At 40.3% G+C, this 22,108-nt stretch overlaps 1 protein-coding gene across 1 annotated transcript; it reads right to left on the reverse strand.

Moving 5' to 3' along the window:
• Positions 1-1,891: 1,891 nt before the first annotated feature.
• LOC107479474 (uncharacterized) lies at positions 1,892-2,284 on the reverse strand. Its single transcript, XM_016099605.1, has one exon. It carries the CDS (start codon positions 2,282-2,284, stop codon positions 1,892-1,894), a length of 393 nt encoding a protein of 130 aa, XP_015955091.1.
• Positions 2,285-22,108: the final 19,824 nt, after the last annotated feature.

The raw sequence follows: 22,108 nt of genomic DNA on the forward strand, positions 1-22,108 counted from the left end.
ACTGCAAGATGGTGTGCTCCTTCTTCCTCTTGTAGGATCCTTGAGAGGTGGTCAGCAATTTTGTTCTCTGCTCTACTCCTATCCTTAATTTCGATGTCAAACTCTTGGAGTAGCAAGATCCATCTTATTAGCCTTGGCTTGGATTCTTGTTTTGTAAGCAAGTATTTGAGTGTTGCATGATCAGTGAATACAATTACTTTAGAACCAATGAGATATGATCTAAATTTATCAAAAGCAAAGACAATGGTAAGTAATTCCTTCTCTATAGTGGTGTAGTTCCTTTGATTTTCATTAAGGACCTTCTGGCATAATAAATGACATGTACCAACTTATCCTTCCTCTGTCCTAAAACAGCACCCACAACAAAATCTGATGCATCACACATCAACTCAAAGGATAGATCCCAACATGGTTGTGCTATGATAGGTGCAGAGAAAAGTTTGTTCTTATGTTCCTCAAAGGCTAACATGCATTCATTATCAAAAACAAAAGACACATTAGAGACAAGTAGGTTGCTCAATGGCTTGGAAACCTTAGAGAAGTCTCTAATAAACCTCCTATAAAAACCAGCGTGTCCCAAAAAGCTTCTGATTGCTTTGACATTGCATGGTAGAGGTAACTTTTCAATCACTTCTACCTTTGCCCTATCTACTTCTATGCTCTTCTTTGAGATTTTATGACCAAGGACCACTCCTTCTGTAACCATGAAATGACATTTTTCCCAGTTTAAAACAAGGTTCGTCTCTTGGCATCTCTTTAGCAACAGGGCTATGTGATGCAAGCAATCAAAATATGTGTTACCAACTACAGAGAAGTCATCCATAAACACCTCGATGAACCTCTCAATCATGTCCGAGAATATGGAGAGCATGCACCTTTGGAATGTTGCAGGTGCATTGCACAGTCCAAAGGGCATCCTCCTGTAAGCAAAGACACCATATGGATAAGTAAATGAAGTTTTCTCCTGGTCCTTTGGGTCCACAACTATTTGGTTGTAACCCAAATAACCGTCAAGAAAGCAGTAGTATTCATGTCCAGCTAGACTCTCGAGCATTTGGTCCATGAATGGTAGGGGGAAGTGGTCCTTCCTGGTGGCTTCATTGAGCTTCCTGTAGTTGATGCACATGCGCCAATCAGTCACTGTTCTTGTTGGTATCAGCTCATTCTTCTCATTTAGTACAACAGTGATTCCTCTTTTCTTTGGAACTACTTGTACTGGGCTCACCCAAGGACTGTCTGAGATGGGGTAGATCACCCCAGCTTGCCATAACTTCAACACTTCCTTCTGGACTACCTCATTCATGGTTGGGTTCAACCTTCTTTGTTGTTGCCTTGAGGGCTTGGCACCCTCCTCAAGTAGGATCTTATGCATACACATTGAAAGGTTGATCCCTTTTAGGTCTGTGAGTGTCCAGCCTATAGCATCCTTATGTTGTTTTAGCACTTAGATGAGCTCCTCTTCTTGCTCCTTACTCAAGCTTGAGTTGATGATCACTGGGTAGGTGCTGTTGTTACCTAGATAGGCATATTTCAAGCTTGGAGGTAGAGTTTTTAACTCTAGTTTCGGTGCCTCTTCTTCATTATTGTCTTTGTGGTTTGTCATTATTGACCTTTCCATGGTTCCTTGTGGTGGTTCTTCACGTGGTGTTTGTTGCTCCAATTCCATACTTCCTTCATATTGCTCTTCTTCCAAAACTCCTTGGACTATTTGTTCTATGGTGTCCACTATCATACATTCTCCTATTGCTTCCTTAGGATAGCACATTGCCTTGAAGACATTGAAGACCATCTTTTCCTCATGTAATCTCAAGACTAGTTCTCCTTTTTGCACATCAATGATGGCTCCAGCAGTAGCTAGGAATGGCCTTCCTAGGATAATTGAAGTGTTTGCCTATTCTTCCATATCCAGCACAACAAAGTCAGCTGGAAAGATGAATTCTCCCACCTTCACCAATAAATCTTCCACCACTCCATGTGGAAACTTGAATGTTCTGTCAGGTAGTTGGAGTGCCATTCTTGTTGGTTTGGCTTCCTCAATTCTCATCCTTCTCATCATGTTCAAGGACATGAGATTGATGCTAGCTCCCAAGTCACACAAGGCCTTTTCAATAGTGGTATCCCCTATGATGCAGGGGATTTGGAAACTTCCTGGGTCCTTCATTTTCTGGGGGAGTTTCTTTTGTATGATGGCACTACATTCCTCAGTTAGGACTATAGTCTCCTTTTCATCCCAGTTTCTTTTTCTTGTCATGAGCTCCTTCAAGAACTTTGCATAGAGGGGCATTTGCTCCAATGCTTCAGCAACTGGTATGTTGATTTGGAGCTTTTTGAAGATTTCCAAATATCTGGAGAACTGGCGGTCTTTTCCATCATTCCTTAGCCTTTGTGGGTATGGTGCCTTTGGTACATAAGGCTTCAAGATTGGCTTTGGTGAAGATGGGCTAGGGGCCTCTTCTTTCTTTTTATTTTCAGGCTTTTCTGCAGCTTCTTCTTCATTGTTTTCCTGGTTTTGGGTGGCTTCTTCTAGCACTTTTCCACTTCTAAGTGTGATGGCCTTGCATTCTCCTCTTGGGTTGGCCATGGTGTCACTTGGAAATGTGTATGTAGACATTGGGATTTCCTTGGATAAGAACCCCACTTGTGCTTCTAACTTTGAGATTGCTGCACCTTGGTTCTTCAAATTTAACCTGTATTCTTCTTGGTTGGCATCTATCTTCTTTTCAGCTTGTGCTTGCCTTTCCAAGAGGGTGGAAATGGCTCCTGTGAGTTGTGATGATAGCGTGCTATTGCGGCCTCTACTCTCTCAAAGTTACCATTGATTTCACACGGTTGTGACGTTGGGGTTAGTGTGTCTTGATAGTGGTGTGTTTGTTGGTTAGAAGGATATGATGTGTGAGGTGGATTGTGGTAAGGTCTGTTGTTATTTGACTGATGGTTGGAGTTGTGATTCTGGTTATGATTTTGTTGGTTCCTCCACCCAAAATTTGGGTGGTTCTTCCATCCTGGGTTGTAAGTCTTAGAGTTAGAGTCATATGGTGGTCGAGAGGGTTATGCACATAGTTGCGCTCGCATTCAATTTCTGGTTCATTTTCTTCTTGGGGTGGTGCTTGAGCTTGGACAACTGCAACTTGATTGTTTTCCATTTTCTTGGTTAAGGCTCCCAATTGTGCTGCAATTGCCTTGTTTTGTGCCAACAGGGCATCCATAGAATTGAGTTCCAGCACCCCCTTCTTTTGGCCTCTTTTTGAAGCATAGAAGTAGTCATTCTCAGCTACAGTTTCAATGACATCTATGGCTTCCTCAATGGTCTTCTTCTTGTTGAGTGAACCCCCTGAAAAGTGGTCCACAGCCTTCTTCGATTCATAGGTTAATCCTTCATAGAAAATATGGAGCTGCACCCACTCATTAAACATATTCGGTGGGCATTTCCATGTTAGATCTTTGAACCTCTCCCAGGCCTCATAAAGTGTTTCACCATCTAGCTGTCTGAAGGTTTGCACCGCAGCTCTTAGCCTGTTGATCCTTTGTGGAGGGTAAAATCTCGCTAGAAACCTGTTCACAACATCCTCCCATGTGGTTAGGCTCTCCTTGGAAAATAATTTTGACAACTTTGTTGCCTTATCTCTGAGTGAGAAAGGGAATAGAAGTAGTTTGTAGGTGTCAGGGTGTACACCATTGGACTTAGCATATTGGTGCACGAAATTGTGATCTCAATGGCACTAACAACTTGGTACGCACAATTGTAATCTTAACTCTTTTTCACAACTTCTCAGTCAGACGGATTCAAATGGTTATAGAGTTTTAATAATTTAAAAGATAAATAAACATAAAATATAGATAGAGATACTTATGTAATTCATTGGTGGAAATTTCAGATAACCGTATGGAGATGCATTATTCCTTCTGAATCTCTGCAATCCTACTGCCTTCATCCAATCCTTCATACTCCTTTCCATGGCAAGTTGTATGTTGGGTGTCACCATTGTCAATGGTTACTTCCCGTCCTCTCAGTGAAAATGGTCCTCTACGGTTTCTGTATGGCTAATCAACTGTCGGATTGCTCGTCTCGGATAAAAAATACCTTGCACAGATATCGTATGGCTAATCAGTTGTTGATTCTCAATCGTGTAGGAATAGGATTTACTATCCTTTTGCGTCTATCACCACACCCTACAGTCGCGAGTTTGAAGCTCGTCACAGTCATCCCATCCCAGATCCTACTCGGAATACCATAAACAAGGCTTAGACTTTCCGAATCTCAAGAATGCTGCCAATGGATTCTAGCCTATACCACGAAGACTCTAATCTCGGATTTAGATGCCCCATTGTCAGAGGGGAGTCGATGTGAATCGTTGATTAGAAGCCTAAGAGATATACATTCAAGCTTGTCTTCATGTAGAACGGAAGTGGTTGTCAATCACGCGTTCATAAGTGAGAATGGTGATGAGTGTCACATAATCATCACATTCATCATGTTCTTGTATGCAAATGGATATCTTAGAATAAGAATAAGCATGAATTGAATAGAAAACAGTAGTACTTTGCATTAATACTCAAGGAACAGCAGAGCTCCACACCTTAATCTATGGTGTGTAGAAACTCCACCGTTAAAAATACATAAGTGAAAAAAGGGTAGGCATGGCCGAATGGCCAGCCTCCCAAAACATGAACAACGGTCCAAAGATATTCCAAAAAGCCTAAAAAAAGTCCTATTTATAATGAAACTAGCCACTAGGGTTTACAAAATTGAATAAATGATGCAGAAATCCACTTCCAGGCCCACTTGGTGTGTGCTTGGGCTAAGCATTGAGCTTTACACATGTAGAGGCTTCTCTTGGAGTTAAACACCAGCTTTTATGCCAGTTTGTGCGTTTAACTCTGGTTTGTAATGTGTTTCTGGCGTTTAACTTCAGAGTAAGGCAGAGAAGGGGCATTTGAACGCCAGTCTGCATCATCAAAACTCGAGCAAAGTATAGACTATTATATATTGCTGGAAAGCTCTAGATGTCTACTTTCCAACGCAATTAAGGGCGCGCCATTTGGAGTTCTGTAACTCCTGAAAATCCACTTCGAGTGTAGGGAGGTCAGAATCCAACAGCATCTGCAGTCCTTTTTCAGCCTCTGAATCAGATTTGTGCTCAGGTCTCTCAATTTCAGCCAGAAAATACCTGAAATCATAGAAATACACACAAACTGATAGTAAAATCCAGAAATATGAATTTTGCATAAAAACTAATAAAAACATCCCAAAAAGTAGCTAGATCCTACTAAAAACTACCTAAAAACAATGCCAAAAAGCGTATAAATTATCCGCTCATCACATATCCTCAAGAATGTGTTGAGATGTTGATTTGGATCTTCTTGAGCACCTTCTCCATATGAGAAGTTATTCTGGACTAGTGTGATGAGTTGAGGTTTCAACTCAAAGTTGTTGGCATGGATTGTTGATTTGAGGATGCTGTTGCCACAGTTTCTTGGATTTGGGTTGATATAGGAGCCTAAGACTCTCCTCTCTTGCCAAGCTTGATTTCCAGCTCCTCCTCCAACATCTTTGTGTACTTCGTCTTCCATGGTGGTTGTTAGATCTTCTTCTACTAGTTCTTCTCCAACTATACCCTTGCCTCTAGCCTCCCTCCTCAATCTAAAGAAGGTTCTCTCAGGTTCACTATCAAAAGAGGATGAAGCCTCTCCTCTTCTACCTGTCATACAGCTAACACACAGCAAGAGAAGGGCAAGTGAAGAAATCTCCTTAGTTAAAATTAGTGATTAGCTTGAGTGATGCAATTAATCAAACAGTTAGAAGAGTGAAAGTATAAACAATGAATAGCTAAAGAATCTCAGAAAGACAAGAAAGAAAAACAGAGATTAGAACACTAGGAAATGAAAAATAAATAAAAATAATAATAATAAAAGGCTTAATCTAGCTCTCCAATTGGTTTAATCATTGTCAAATTCAAACCAATCTCCGGCAACAGCGCCATAAAACTTGATGGGCTGAATTCACTACCCTTCCCCAATAATATTGATGAATCCGCTCTTGGCAAGCGCACCAAAATTATCATCAAGTATTAACCCACAATGGAGTGGGATCGTATCCACAGAGATTGGTGGATTTGAGCAATTATAATCAACTGGTGAATTAGTCAAGCTCAACAGAATAAGTTGTGTGTGCAGAATTATAAATGGCAGAAACATAAATGACAAAAGAAATAAAAGAAAGCACAAAAATGCATAAATGAAAATAACAAGAATGTAAAGGGGGTGGGATTTTGCAGAATGTAAGTAAAGCTATAAAAGAATGGGAGAGATAAGAATGGGGGAATTCATTGAGATCAGGAGATATTGTCTCTTTGGATTAATTTCAGCTCATATCCTCTCCAATCATTCAACTCATTGACCTCTTAGCAATGATGATTGATTGAGTCCCAATCCCTTGGTGACTCAATCTCTCATATCTTGATCAATAGCCAATTCCTTGGTCTAATTGCTCATAAAGAGAGATATGCTTGGTCCCTGATTATACCACACATCATCATAGGTCCAGGTAGAGGGAAGATTATATGTCACCATATTCAAACACCAAAACCCAGATTCTACTCAAGTGTGAGAAGGGATTTCTAGCATGGTTTCATGTTTCCTTTTCCAAAGTTCCCATGAAACCCATTTTGCATTCAATCTCTTTTCCAAGTTAATTGAACACTAAGCATTAAAATCGAAATTCCTTATAGCAAATCAAAGAGAAGATGAAGAGAAGAAGAAATTCACTATCATTTATCTATCAAGTACAATAGAGCTCCCTCTCACAATGAGAGGGAATTTAGCTACTCATAGCTTAGAGAGAAAGTACAAAAGAAGGAAGAGATGAAGTATAAAAAGTAAAAGTAAAATCAAAACTAAACTCCGTGACTTGCTACCTACACTTTTCCAATACTTCCAAGGGTATTTATACTACTCCTAGATCTAGAAAATAAAAGAAAATTACAGAGTGAAAAAAAAATTACAATTTAGAGGGAAAAGAAACTCAACAAATGTGATCTTCCAGTTGGCATGTGACTGGCGCTTCTCTGGCGTATCACGCTCCTTCTGTTTCTGATTTGGCGTGCCACGTCTCTCCATTCAAGTGGCACTCCATCCTCTGTTTCACCCTTGGCGTGCCATGCCTTCAAGCCTGAGTGGCACGCCCAGAACATTTTAAAGGGCAAAGTAGCTTGGCGTGCCATGCCTTCGAACTAAAGTGGCACGCCCAAGGCATTTTAAAGGGCAAAGCAACCTGGTGTGCCACGCCTTCGAACCAAAGTGGCACGCCCAAGGTCACTTCCCTTATTTCTATGCTTCTGGAGATTTGTACCAGTGTGGCACGCCCAGGGTCTGGCGTGCCATGCCCTTCTTAAAGCTTCACCTCCTTGCCGGCGTGCCACGCCTTGTCATCCAAGTGGCACGCCCGAGTGCATTGGCTCCTCTTCTTCCTCTCTGGAAAATATTACCAGCGTGCCACGCCATGAGACTGGCGTGTCACGCCCTTCATTTGCTTCATCTTCTTGCTGGCGTGCCACACCTTATCTCCCAAGTGGCACGATTGAGTTCATGGGCCCTTTAATTCCTTCTCTGGAAAACACTACCAGCGTGCCACGCCATGAGACTGGCGTGTCACGCCCTTTATTTGCCATGGTCCCAGATGTTGGCGTGCCACATCTGAATGTTCAAGTGGCATGCCAAAGTGAGATAATTAAGCTGGCGTGCCACGCCTTCGATACCAAGTGGCACGCCCAGCTTTATTTGGCCTCTTTAGGTGCTGGCGTGCCACACCTTGTTGCTCAAGTGGCACGCCTTAGTGGGACTTCTTGATCTGGAGTGCCACGCCTTCGATACCAAGTGACACGCCCAGCTTTTGCATGGTCTCCTTGTTCACTGGCGTGCCACGCCTTGTTGTTCAAGTGGCACGCCCATTCAATTGTGGGTCTTATAAGCTTGGTGTGCCACGTCTTGGTTCTCAAGTGGCACGCCCAAGTGAACTCTAGGGCTGGCGTGCCACGCCTTCGACACAAAGTGGCACGCCATAGTGATGGCTCTTCTAGTAATGAGTTCGCGTGCCACGCCCTGCTCCTGGCGTGCCACGCCCCTTTGATGGTATTCAATTTTGCTCTCTGGAATGTTGTACTAGCGTGCCATGCCCAGCTTCTGGCATTCCACGCCAATACATTTTTGTGGCGTTTGTTCCAAGTGGCATGCCTGCTTCACACGCCCCACTTGTTTTATTGTTTTCTTTCCCATTTTTGATGTCTTCTCCACCTGAAATCCAGCACAAATTCATTTCAAAGCAATGTACTATGATATTCATCAATTAAGGCATGAATTGCAATGATCAAATGAGATTATGCCTCTTTTATAGTCCTTTTTATGCAAGAAAAAGGGTAGATGATGTAAGTCATCAATCATTAAGGAGAATGGACTGTAAGAGCTTCACCCTCAAGCAGAGATGGATCCACACTAACCCTGGGGATCAGATCTGGAGGAGTATTGATGACCTCTTAATAAAGGCGTTAATCGCTTACATCTTGCGATTGAAGACATCATTCCCAAGCAAAGGAAATAGTACTACCAGAGTTAATTCAGAAAGACAAAGTAACTCCAATCCTTAACTATATTCCTATTACGGATTTAATCCTTATACAACTCCATATCCAACAACCTTCTTGATCCACCTGACTAAGACTTGTAAGATAACCATAGCTTGCTTCAAACTACAATCCTCGTAGGATCGACCCTGACTCGCTCAGGTATTACTTAGATGACCCAGTACACTTGCTGGTATAGCTGTACGTAAGTGTGGGGATTCGTGGACCAACGCTTGACCGATTCTTGTTGCTAATTATCATCCAAGGGAGGTTGAGGTGGAATAGAAGGCTCATCATATGGAAGAAAGTCTTCAAACATGGGGGTTGGTTTATAAGGGTGAGGATATTGAGGTGGTGGATATGGTGGTGGTTGGTCAAGGTGATCGTGGGAGTAGTAATGTTGTAGTGATGGTGGTTCATAAGGTGGGTTGTGAGATGTGTATGGTTCATAAGGTGGTTCATATGGTGGTTCATATAGGACTAGCATTACAAGTATATTCCCAACCTGACAATAGACCTTAATCAAAGTTTAGATTTAAAAGATGTCACTATTCAAAACCAAACATAATTCCGGAACTTTTAATTCCCGAGTCGTCTCCCAATGACACTTGTAATCAATGAGCGCACAATTTTGTTTGTGAAGGAAAAAAGGATTTTCAATAAAGAGATAAACAATTAAAGAAATAAAAGAACATTCAAAATTTTGATTAATGAACTAATGAAGGAATTAAAGAACTAGCTATGTAATATGGACAAGTAACGTATAAAAGTGATTGATGTATGTGTGTGTGAGTGATTCAAAGCATAAATGGAATCTTGGCTTGGGATGAGCTAGGGAGTCCTTTCCTTGTTGAAACCACAACTATGACAATTGTAATGGATTAATCTCACTTAGTTAACTCTTACATCGAAGAGTAATTCAAGTGAGCATAGTTGTTCCTAATCCATAAATTCTAGCTCACTTGCTAATTGCCTTAGCAATAAGATAGTGTTAGTGGAAACAAGAACAATTAACAATCCAATAATTATTACTGAATATTGGATATTCCAACTCTTGGAACCCAATTGCTCATTTTTCCCAAGCCAAAAGGTGGAAATTTAGCCCATAATCAAAATTGACATTTCCACAAAAACTTGGTGGGCATAAACACTAACATGGAAAATTTGATAAAATGCTTGAAACTATGAGCAACAAATGATCAAAATCAACAATATTAACTCAAGAAAGCATATAGCAATCATTCAAAACTGTAACTATAAAGAGTAGTAATTAAGAGATACTTACAATGGAGGCTAGCACAATCCAAGATCAAAAATGAAAAATGGCACTTGAAATTTAAAACCCTAATATAAACCCTAATGGTGTTGAGAGAAAACTTAAAGAAAACTAAACTAAAGCCTCCTACTACTCTAAAAAACTACACTAATGATATGTTATGTTTCTCCAATGTTTGCATTGTTCAATATGAGCTTTTCGCTTCAGAATTGGGCTTCCAAGCCCCTCAAAACGCGAGTCACGTGCGTTTGTAATGAAGGCATCTGCGGGTACTTGTGTGTACGCACAGACGTGTGCGCACACACACTTGGCAGAAAACTCAGGTTATGCGTACGCACAAGAGGTTGTGCGCACGCATACTTCGCGATTCTTTGGATGATTGTGCGACGCACAAGATGCTGTGCGCTCACACACTAGGCTTTGCTTTGCTACTTGTGCGTACCTATAAAAGTTTGTGCGCATCGCGATGCTCTTCTCCTTTGTTTCTTCATGCTTCCTCCTCTTTGCATGCTCCTCTTCCATCCTCACCAAGCCATTCCTACCTTAGACATCTGAAATCACTCACAAACAACATCAAGGCATCGAATGGAAGGTAAATGGGATCAAATTGACTAAATTAAGCACAAAAGAGCATGTTTTCCCAATCAAGCATGATTTGGGAGGAAAGCTCAAAAGCATGCTATTTAATGGAATAAGTGTAGGTTTATATGATGAAATCAACTCAATTTCAATCAAAAATCATCATCAAATATGGATTCATCACCTTTCTTTGGATATGACTGCCCAAACTGGGCACCCAACTTACCCCCTTTCCGGCGTTCAACGCCCCAAGATGACCTAAGCTAGCGTTCAACGCCCAAGATTGGCGTTCAATGCCACCAAGGGAGCATCAAGGCTATGTGGACACCCCCTAGTGGGCATTCAATGCCCACTCCTCCAAGTTGGACGCCAAGCTCAACCCAAACACTCAACAAGTGGGCCCAGAAGTGGATTTTTGCACCTTTAGCTTATTTTATTCTATTTTTGTAATTTCTAATTATTATGAATATCTTTTTAGGTCTAGTATTAGTATAAATATATGGAAGATTACCTTTGTTAAGGAGTTTTGATCTTCACCTTCTCAGAACTATCTTTTTTGTAAATTATTAGCGGCTAAACCTCCTAGGTTAAGGATAGGAGCTCTGCTCATTCTTATGGATTAATATTATTACTTTTCTACTTCAATATATGTTTGATTCCATTCTATGGTGTATTTTAGTTCTTCATCTTTATGAATCTGGGTTGGAACGATAGTATGATCCCTTATTCTACATGAGTTTTTTACGAGTTCTGACCCGTATAGTATTGAGCTACAGCTGGAGAGTACATCATAGGTTCCAACAAGTTATTTGGTCTAATTGGGATACGTGACATAAAATCTCGTTAGTAAGGGGTAATTGAGGTTCCTATGGTTCCAAGTCTAGAATCATTGATGAGAGATTTTTATGTCGGTATAGAAATTATCAATAAATCCAATCGTGAGTATAGTCTAACCGACACACAAATTTCACATCAAACAAATCAAAAATCAATAACAGAGATTATTAGTCCCGAGTCGTCTTCCCTAGGAATTACCTTAGAATGCACATCATTGATTACGAAGTCTTTTGTGGTTTTGAGAGTTTGGTGTAAGAATTTGAGCTAACAAAAATGAACAACAATCAATTATGGTAAAAGCCTTGGCTAAGGGTGAGCATTGGAAGTTCCATCATTATAGCTTCCATCAATTGTGTCAACAACTAATCATTGCTTCGCTTAGTCAACTCCTACCTATGGAGGAACATCTAGTGAAAGTAATCAACTTGAGTCACAAGCCCTAGCCTAACCTTAAAGGAGTCTAGCTTGAGTGATACACAAGTCAATTAGCAATTCTCAAAAGAGGATTAATAATTGACATTAACTATTCAAATATCTCCAACAACTCAATCCCTAAGCCAAGTAAGAGGAATCTACTCCATAACTAGGGCTAGCATTTCCTCAAACAATTGGTGAGCAATAGTGAAAAGCATCGTGAGATTGAGAAAAAGGAATTGAATTCAAGGTATCTACTTCAAGCAATCATCAATAATCAAACAATTAAGTGAATTTCTTCAATGCATTGTTCAAAATCAAAATAACAAAGTCACAAATCTAAGATCCAAAGTGAATGAAGCAAAAGAAACTAATTTGAGAATAGGAGAGTAGATCTAAAACTTGAACCAAATTAAAAGTGAATTAGCAATTGATCTCACCAAAGGAATCCACGAGAAATTGATGTAGAAAGAGTAAAATCCTAGAGAGAAGGCGGAGCTTTTCTCTCTACAAAATGTAACTAAGTTCTAAAAATATCTAGAATGTGTGTAATATGAGTGAATGGATGTGGATCCTTCAATCATTGGTCTTCTTATGCTTTTTCCCGCCAGAATACTGCTCCAAACAGGGTCTGTAACTGCCCTGACATCACTGGTCACGTTTTCTCTTTAAAAGTCACGTGCGACATCGACGCGTACGCACACATCACGCGCACGCGTCCCTGGAGCTTTACAATCCACGTGCACGTGTCAAGCGTGCGTGCGCGTGCATGAGGTTCTGGCTTAGCCATGCAAATGCACCGGCTTCTGACTTTGGCCTCTTCGCGCCGATCTTGGTAGCACGCATCCACACATACGCACAGGGTACGCATACGCGCCGCTGCTCAGAACTCCAAAAGCTCCATTTCCATGCTCCTTCCCTTTATGCATGCTTCCTCCCTCTCTTCTAAGCCATCCTTGCCCTATAAGCTCTGAAATCACCTGACAAATGGATCACAGCATCAAATGGTAATAGAGGAGGATTAAAATATATCTATTTTAATGTAAAAGAAGCCTATTTTTATTCATGAAGCAAAGTTGGGAAAGGAACACAAAAATCTTGCATTTCTATATGAATAAGTGTGAAAGATCATTGATAAAACTCTCAAAATCCATATAAGATAAACCCTAAAAATGGGGTTTATCAACCTCTCCACACTTAGACTATAGCATGTTCTCATGCTAAAGGAAAGCAAAAAACCAAAGGATCAAAGGGAATGAGATTCATGAAATTCAATCTACCTATATGAATGCAACTAAGATGAGTGCTACTATCTACTTGGTCTCAAGAAAATCAATTTTCCAAGAGCATACATAAGCACGTAGGGCAAGATGATAAGCAAGGCATGAACTCTACCAATTCAAACACCAAAGTGAGGTGTGTGTAACTTGCGTGAAGAACGCTCATAAGAGCCGGGGACAAGGATTTGGGTTTTAAACCCTCACCGGAAGTGTTTAAACTCTATTCGCTCGGTGTATAGGGTTAATCACTCGATTCTCCCCTACTTCATGCTTTCCAAAATTTGTTCTTCATCTAACAATAAATAATTATTCAATGTACGCATACAAATATCATGAGGTCTTTCTCAAAGGTTGTAATGGGGCTAGGTTCAAGGTAGGATCATATATGGCTAAGTGGGCTAGAATTCGAATCTTTGATTAGCCTAGACTTTCCCACCTAACCTATACAATGACCTATACAAATTGAAAATTAACCTAACTACCCATCTTTCACTTTTCGCATACTCATGTATCTTCTTTCCATTTCACAACACTTATGCATTGGTCTTTATTGGACTTTAGTTTGGGGCATTTTGTCCCCTTTTTATTGTTTTTCTTCTCTCTTGTTTTTTTTCATTTTTTTTCTTTTCTTTTTCTACATGTATATTTTTCCTTCTTTTCTTTTTCCTTTGTTTTTCTCATCTTTCTTTTCTTTCAAACTACATACACAAACATCAATGCATAAGGTTTATACATTTAATCAATACATGAGCATGCACCCAATTTCCAAATGTAGAAATACAAAATACCCTTTTATCCCAACCAATGCTCCCAAACCTCCCCAAACTTGAATAATAAGCACTCTCACTAGCCTAAGCTATTCAAAGATCCAAACAAGGGACTTTTATTGTTTTTCTCTTTAGGCTTGTAATGTCCTAAAATAAAGAACAATTAGGTTAAGCGTAGGCTCAAAATTGGTTAACAATGGAGAGTAAACGGTAGGCTATTTGGGTAAGTGAGCTAATGAAGTAATGGCCTCAATCATATAAATGCATGAATACAAGGAATAATTGGACATATAGAATGAGGCAAATCAAAGATCACACTTATAGAGAGAGAACAATTTCACACAAGAAGGGAGATAAGTGGCTATATGATGTAGCCATGCAATTAGGCTCAAAACTCGCTTGCTTGTGTTCTCAACTCAAAATCCATGTTCCAAATTACATTCTTCAAGTAAATTCAACATCAAAATTTTTTTTCAAAATTGGTAGGTTGCCCAAAAATTGTAGTTTCTTGGAAAAGAAATCATTACTCTAACCAAGTCGACCTAACGAGAAGTAACTATCATGCAAATATTATCAAAAAGCAAAAACCTAATCATGCAGTCTATCCTAATTGGCAAAAGAGAGTCAAAGTTTATTCAAGTGTTACCTATGGAGATCATTCGACCGACCTCCCCACACTTAAAACTTAGCACGGTCCTTCGTGCTATGAGTAATGCGCAATGGCCGACCGGCTCTGGAATGTCCATTATCTCCCTCATCATTGCTATCTTCACTTGAGGTTGCGGTAGATGTGGAGATATCCGGTTCTTCCATAGGTGAGGTGACAACACTTAGAAGCTTCTTCACATAAGCATACCGGCATTAGTTTCGTCATTCATAACGATACATCTTCTTATGAAGATCCTCAATGCGTTGGTGGGATAATCTTGGTGGTGCAGATGAAGCAATAGAGACACCTGCAGGAATGGCCATGGTAAGGTTTTCGGTGTTCGCCGGTGGCTTGAGATACTTCCCGGTCGGAACAATATTACCATCAACCGGGATTATGGCCCTCCGATCTTTAATTTCTCGGGAGACATCGGCTGTCGCAACTAACTCGGTCACCAAAGCGGGGAAGGGTAAGTTTCCCTTGGCATGAATGCTCCCCATGGCTTGACGGATGAGAGATGGGATATTGACCGGTTTCTCGGCAAGAATGCACCAAATCAATAAGGCTAGCTCGACAGTAATAGATAACCCGTGGATGCTTGGGAGCACATAATGGGCTAAGATTTGGGCCCACACCTGAGCCTCATGACGTGAGCGGAAATCGGCAAATTAAGAATTAATTGGAAAGATAGCGTTGTGAGTACAGTTCTTAACCAGCAAAAATCCATTCGTCAATTTAAAAAAGGGTTGTCACAATTTTAGAAATAAAATACTGGGAGTATGAGTCCCAGGTCATCTCCCAACGAGTTGTAGGAAGATGTGCTATTTTATCAATCAGAGGTTTTCAAAGGGAGTTTTGAATTTGTTGAACAGAAAATTAAATTAGAGAATTTATATGATATAAATAAAATCTTGACCGGGAGAAGATTAATTGGAAGTTCTTTCCTTGTTAGAATTTAATCAAGAGCAACTAATAATTAGTCATTATTTTAATTTAGTTAACCCTCAACGAATGAAGAAAAGTCAAAATTAAAGTCAACTTCTATTCACAAGTCCTAATCCTCTCCCTTGGGAAGGATTAGAGTTAGTGACTAACAAGCCAACCAACAATGCACCAATTACAATTGAACTCTTGAGTATTCTAACTCAAGGTTCTCCTTTTAATCGTCTCCCAATCAAGTTGGAGAACTACTCACTCATCATAATTATAAACTTCACAGAATCAATGGGGAAAATAAAAGAAGACATAATAGAAAATAATAAAAAGGATTAATTAAAAATAAAAATAGTTCTGTATTAATAACTTGTGAAAATAATCCAATGTCAACTCTGGAGGAATTAAGAATATGGAAGAATAAATGAAAAGTAAATAACAAACTATAGTGACTATTACCGGAGGTAGAATCTTCTCAAAAACTAAAACCAAAAATCTTCAAAATCCTAATTATGAATGTTCAAGTGAGAAACCTAGGGGAGGAGTAAATTCAGATCTAAAAAACTTGAAATTGTGCGGAATGAATTGTTGTTTTGTCTCTGCATGTTCCCTGACTCTAATCTGTGTTTCTGGGCCAAAAACTGGGTTGAAATGAGGCCCAAAATCTCTGCTAGCAACTTTTGTAATTCTGTAGATCGCACAGGTCACGCGACCACATCGTCCACGCATTCATGTCACTCCGCGTTTCTCGTACCACGCGTGCGCGTCGTCCACGCATTCACGTCGTTCGTGCAGCTTCCAATCCGCACGGCCGCGTCAGGCACGCGGGCGCGTCACTTTGATTCCTTCTATTTTGCGCGGTCGCGTGAGCCATGCGATTGCGTGACTCCTCGCTGGTCATCTCCTCAATTCCTTGTGTTCCTTCCATTTTTACATGCTTCCTCTTCATTCCTTACGTCATTCCTGCCCTATGAAGCCTAAAACACTTAACACACAGATCACGGTATCGAATGGTACAAAGGAAGATAAAAATATACGACTAAAAGGTCTTTAGGAAGCAAATTATCAATCATAGAATATTTTTAGGAATGAATTGTAAATACATGCAAATCATATGAATAAGTGGGCGAAGACTTGATAAAACCACACAATTAAATACAATATGAATCACAAAATAGTGGTTTATCAATCTCCCCACACTTAAACATTAGCATGTCCTCATGCTAAGTGGAAGGAGATAAATATGAATGAATAAGAACATGTAAGACTCATGCAATGCAACCTATATACATATGAATGCAACTGTATGATTTTTGTCTACATGATTAAAGATAGATAAGTTCTCTAAGACAAAATATGGGGTAGATTTCACCAATTCAATTTATATTGTAAAAACAGATAAATTTGTAAGAAGATAGCTTGTGAAAGCAGGGAATACAGGACTGAGCATTGAACCCTTACTGTTGGTACGTGTGCACTCTAATCATCTCTAGTATATGGGGTAATCACTCTACCCTTTTCTAATCATGCTTTCAAAAATTTTGTTTTTCACCTAATCAATCAACAATTTTAAAGTGCCAATGCAAACATCATGAGGTCTTTTCATGGTTGTAATGGGGCTAAGGTAAGGATAAGGGTAGAAATATGGCTAAGTGAGCTTATACATTGAATCTTTAATTAACCTAAGCTCCCACCTAACATACATGTATTCTATATAATTCCAACATTCATCTTATCTACCCAAAATCTCCTTTTCACATTCCATATTCATGCATCAACCTTTATTTTAATTTGATCACATGTGCATTGATTATTAAACTTTGACTTATCATTGGGGTGATTTTGTCCCTTTATTCACTAAAATAAAGAAATTAAAATTTTTTTGTATAGCTTATCAATGCACATAGATTTGTAACCTTTCTTTTATGGTTTCACATGAATAGGTACCCAAATTCCCTTTATTTCATCATGACATATTTTTCTATTACCCTTTATTCCCACAATTTTCCCATACTCAATTAATTCACAAATTCTATCTTAAGCTAACCAAAGATTCAATTCGGATTTTCAATTGTTTTCCGCTTAAGACTAGTAATGTGGTAAAATACAGAACGAATGAGATTAAAAACGGCTCAAAGTGGTTAACAAAGGTAATTAAATGGGTTGGGTTATTTGGGATACGTGAGCTAAATAAACAATGGCCTCAATCATATGCAGGCACATAACACATTAATATTGGACATGTAGGATAAAACAAAATTCAGATTACAATCATAGAGAAGTAAACACACAAGACATAAAATGTTTATGGTTAAATAGTGTAACCATGTATTTAGGCTCAAAGTCTCACGGGTTGTGTGTTCTTTTAGCTCAAAAAAAATTCTATTCCAATTTCAACTTCAAACAAATGTAACATAAATGTTTTGATTTAATTTAGTCAAATTTTCAAAAATTATATGGTCTTAAAAGAAACTTATTGTCTTTTCAATCAGGTAGAACATGCATGCAATTAACCTACTAATATGCAATCTATCCTATACTAAAGAGAAAGAAATTGGTGTTAGGGAAAAAGAATTACCTCTGGAAGTCAGTTACTGACCGACCTCCCCACACTTAAGGTTTTGCACCGTCCTCGGTGCCATTTTTCAGGAACAATGGTGGGCTGGTGGCAATATCTCCACAGTCGGGGCCATCATGGCTCCCTGTGCTGGTGAAGGAAGTGGAGTCCGGAGTGCCTGGGTCCTCATCAGGTATGTGGTTGCCTGTGAGTAGCTTCTTGAGGTATTTGAAATGGCAGTGGTTGCGGCACTCTCGGAGCTTTGCTTTCTGGTCTTGTTGGTCCAACCTCTTCAGTATTTGATGCAGCAGCTGACTAGTAGATAGTGGGATGTCTGTAGTATCTTCTGTGGACTGGCTGATAGTGGCAGGTGGTGGCCTGAGATATCTTCTGTTAGGGATGTACTGATCATCCTGTGGAAGTATGGCTTTGGTGTTCCTAGCTCTGTAGGATACTCTAGCTGCTGAGACAAGATCTGAGACCAAGGCGGGGAAAGGAAGGTTGCCCACAATTTGCACGTGTCCCAAAGCATTCCGGATGTGTCTTGGTAGATTCAGAGGCTAGTCTGTGAGGATGCACCATAGTAGAACGGCCATGTCTGCGGTGAAGGAGGATTCATGAGTGCTCGGGAAGACGTAATGGGACATAATCTATGCCTATACGTGAGCCTCTAAGGTGAGTACGGAAGCCAATATTCCCTTAGGACGGGAACGATGGTATCCAAAGATCCATTTACTGCCAGGTTGTGTGATAACTCGGATAACAGCGTCCTAGTTAAATTTGTATGCCTGGCGCTTGAATGCGGCTTCTTGAAATGCGTCCAATCCTTCTGGAGAAGGGGGAAGATTTAAGGCTCACTGAATGGCCTCTTCTCTAATGGGGACTTGCTTCTGACGGATGTAAACAGACTGCAGGGTCGGCAGGTAGAAGTTGGGGTAGAACTCAACTACCCAAGAAAGATTAACCTGTCATGGCAATCTCTGTAGGAATCCCTAATGTCTTTGTGCAATTTGTAGCTCAACAAATTCGACAATACGAGGTGGAAGGATAAGAAGGTGTGTTCATTTTTGTAATTCCGAGCTGCCAAAATGGAGAACATCTGCTCACAATAGCGATTGGGAAATCGTGCAGTGTCCTTTGCTGGGAAGGCTCTCTCTTTTTCATCAACCTTTATAATCCTTTTAATTCTTTTTGTTGAGGGCTTGACTGCAGTTGAAGAAGGCTCTGCCACTAATGCTCTTTTTGTTCCTTTCTTTGCTGTGGATTTGGTGGTAGCTTTTTCCTTGCCTTTCTTGGTGGCCATCCTGAAAGGAAACAAGTAAAGACATGAATGTCTCAAGGGTTATAGCAAGGAAAAGAATGGGAAAGGTGGTGATCAATGCACATGAAGGGATAATGAAGTGAACACATGGTCATGACTACATGTGGCAAATCAACAATGGAAATATAGCAAGTGCATGTGATGAAAATTAAATGCAAGGTGTTTATTGGCATGCCAGCAAGGGCATGAGTAGCATAGATCAAACATTCAATGTCCAATTTAGATTACCAAGTCTTTCAAACTAATAATATGTTTGTAAAAAAAATTATATTTAATTAATAAAATATAAAAGTGTTTTTGTGAAAAGCAGGCATTTAGAGTAGTAGATTTAAAAGAAATCTAAAAATAGTGCAAAATGTCATATGGGCGTTTTTACAAAAATATAGCATGCATGTTAAATGAGGTATGAGAAATATTAATTTGAACATGCAAAAGCAACATATAGAAATAATGACCCATATAAATTTCCAACACCAAATAAGAGGAAGAAGAAAGAAAAAGAAAACATGGATAGAGAAAGTAGAAGAGAAAGAAAAAGAAAACATGAAAATAAAAAGAAGAACGAAATAGGAAGGAGGGAAGAAGAGAGAAGAAAAACCTTGATAATGGTGGTAGGAAAGAGGGGGTAGAGGAGTGAAAGAAGGGAGGAAGAAGGAAGGGGGGAAATAAAATAGTAATGGGATGAGAAAAGAAAAGATAATCTGGCAGATTTGAATGAGTTGGGCGGCGCAATCAACGCGGACACGTGGGGCACGCGGTTGCGTGGAAAGCCATTAAATGAAATGACGTAGACGCGTCGGTCACGCAGACGCGTGACATGATTTGCGGTAGTGGCGCGAGGGCAGCTTCGCACTCGCACAACTCTCTGTTCAAATTATGTTTTGCCAAAATTTAGGGTGACGCGATCGCGTGGATGGCCAGATGGAGAAAACGGCGCGGAAGCATGGGGCACGCGTTCGCGTGGCAGTGCTTGTGCGACTAGCACAAGTGTAGCCCAGCTCCAGCACAACTCACTGTCAAACACCCTTATACGTCGAATTGCAGAGCCATGCGGTTGCGTGGTTGACGCGGACGCGTGGGGAGGCCTTGTTACGAATGACATGATTGCGTCATCCACGCAGAAGCGTGGATCAAATGGTGCCAGGGGCATGCCTCCAGCCACATACATGCGCAACTCTCTGTCTCTTTTCTATAATGATACGAAGGTACTATGACGCAAACGCGTCAGCGACGATGGCGCGTCGCATGCCGTTCACACCTTTTTTTTAAGTAGAAATATGCAGTATGCTGTATGTGGATGAGATACAAAAGATAGGCATTAGTACTGAGAAAAGTTATTGATGAGGGAAGATAAGGAGAGGAGAAGGAATGATCATACCATGGTGGGTTGTCTCCCACCCAGCACTTTGCTTTAATGTCCTTAAGTTGGACGCTCCACTGTGGGTGGATCTTCCAATAGGAAGATCTCTAGTTCCTGGTTTTTCACCATCTTTTCACCATGGAATAACTTCAAGCGATGTCCATTGACCTAGATAAGTTCAGAGCTTGAAGGATGGCTCAAGGGAAAAACTCTGTTTGGTTCCACCTTCTCTACTCGATATGGACCATCCCATCTGGATCTCAGCTTGCTTGGCATGAGTCACATTCTGGAGTTGTAAAGTAGGACTAAGTCCCTTGGTTGGAATTCTCGTCTCTTAATGCTCTTGTCATGCACGGCCTTCACTTTCTCTTTATACAGCCTTGAGTTTTCATAAGCTTCAAGGCGAAGGCTCTCTAATTCTTGCAGTTGCAACTTCCATTCAGCTCCAACTCTCTCATAGTCCATGTTGCACTCCTTTACTGCCTAGAAGGCCTTGTGTTCTAATTCGACTGGGAGATGATAGGCCTTTCCATAAACCAAGCGGAAAGGACTCATCCCAATTGGTGTCTTGTATGCTGTCCGATATGCCCAAAGCGCGTCTTGGAGCCTGGTGCTCCAGTCCTTTCTATGAGGCTTCACTACCTTTTGCAGTATGCGCTTTATCTCCCTGTTAGACACCTCTGCTTGCCCATTAGTCTGGGGGTGAAAGGCTGTTGATACTTTATGGATTATCCCATGCCCCTTTAGTAAACCTGTTAGTCTCCTATTACAAAAGTGAGTGCCTTGATCGCTCACGATTGTTCGTGGTGATCCAAAGCGACAAATAATATGGTTTCTAACAAAGGAAACAACGGTGTTATCATCATCAGTACGGGTTAGAATTGCTTCCACCCATTTAGAAACATAATCTACAGCTAACAGTATATAAAGGTGGCCATTAAAATTTGGAAATGGACCCATGAAGTTAATGCCCCAAACATCAAAAATTTCACAGAAAAGCATAATTTGTTGAGGCATTTTATCCCTCTGGGATATATTACCAAACCTTTGGCATGAAGAACAAGATTTACAAAGATCAGCAGCATCTTTAAAAAGAGTAGGCCACCAGAATCCACAGTCTAAAACTTTTCTAGCAGTTCGTTGAGGGCCAAAATGTCCTCCACTCTCAGATGAGTGGCAGGCCTCTACAATGGACTGGAATTCTGATTGAGGTACATACCATCTAATTACCTGGTCAGCACCACACCTCCATAGATATGGGTCATCCCATACATAGTATTTGGACTCGCTTTTCAGCTTATCTCTCTGATGCTTAGTAAAATCGGGAGGAAAAGTATGGCTAACTAGATAATTAGCTACAGGTGCATACCAATGGGCTACATCAGATACTGCTTGCAAGCTATCAAATGGGAAATTATCATTGATAGGAATGGAGTCACCTTTAATGTGCTCAAGGTGACTCAAGTGGTCAGCCACTAAATTCTGGTTACCACTTCTATCTTTAATTTCTAGATCAAATT

The sequence above is a fragment of the Arachis duranensis genome, chromosome 3, assembly GCF_000817695.3.
Source record: "Arachis duranensis cultivar V14167 chromosome 3, aradu.V14167.gnm2.J7QH, whole genome shotgun sequence".
Taxonomy (NCBI): Eukaryota; Viridiplantae; Streptophyta; class Magnoliopsida; order Fabales; family Fabaceae; genus Arachis; species Arachis duranensis.

Bases quoted from the DNA above. Each gene is read 5' to 3' on its own strand.
- LOC107479474 (XM_016099605.1), bottom strand. From the start codon at position 2,284: ATGCCCCTCTATGCAAAGTTCTTGAAGGAGCTCATGACAAGAAAAAGA.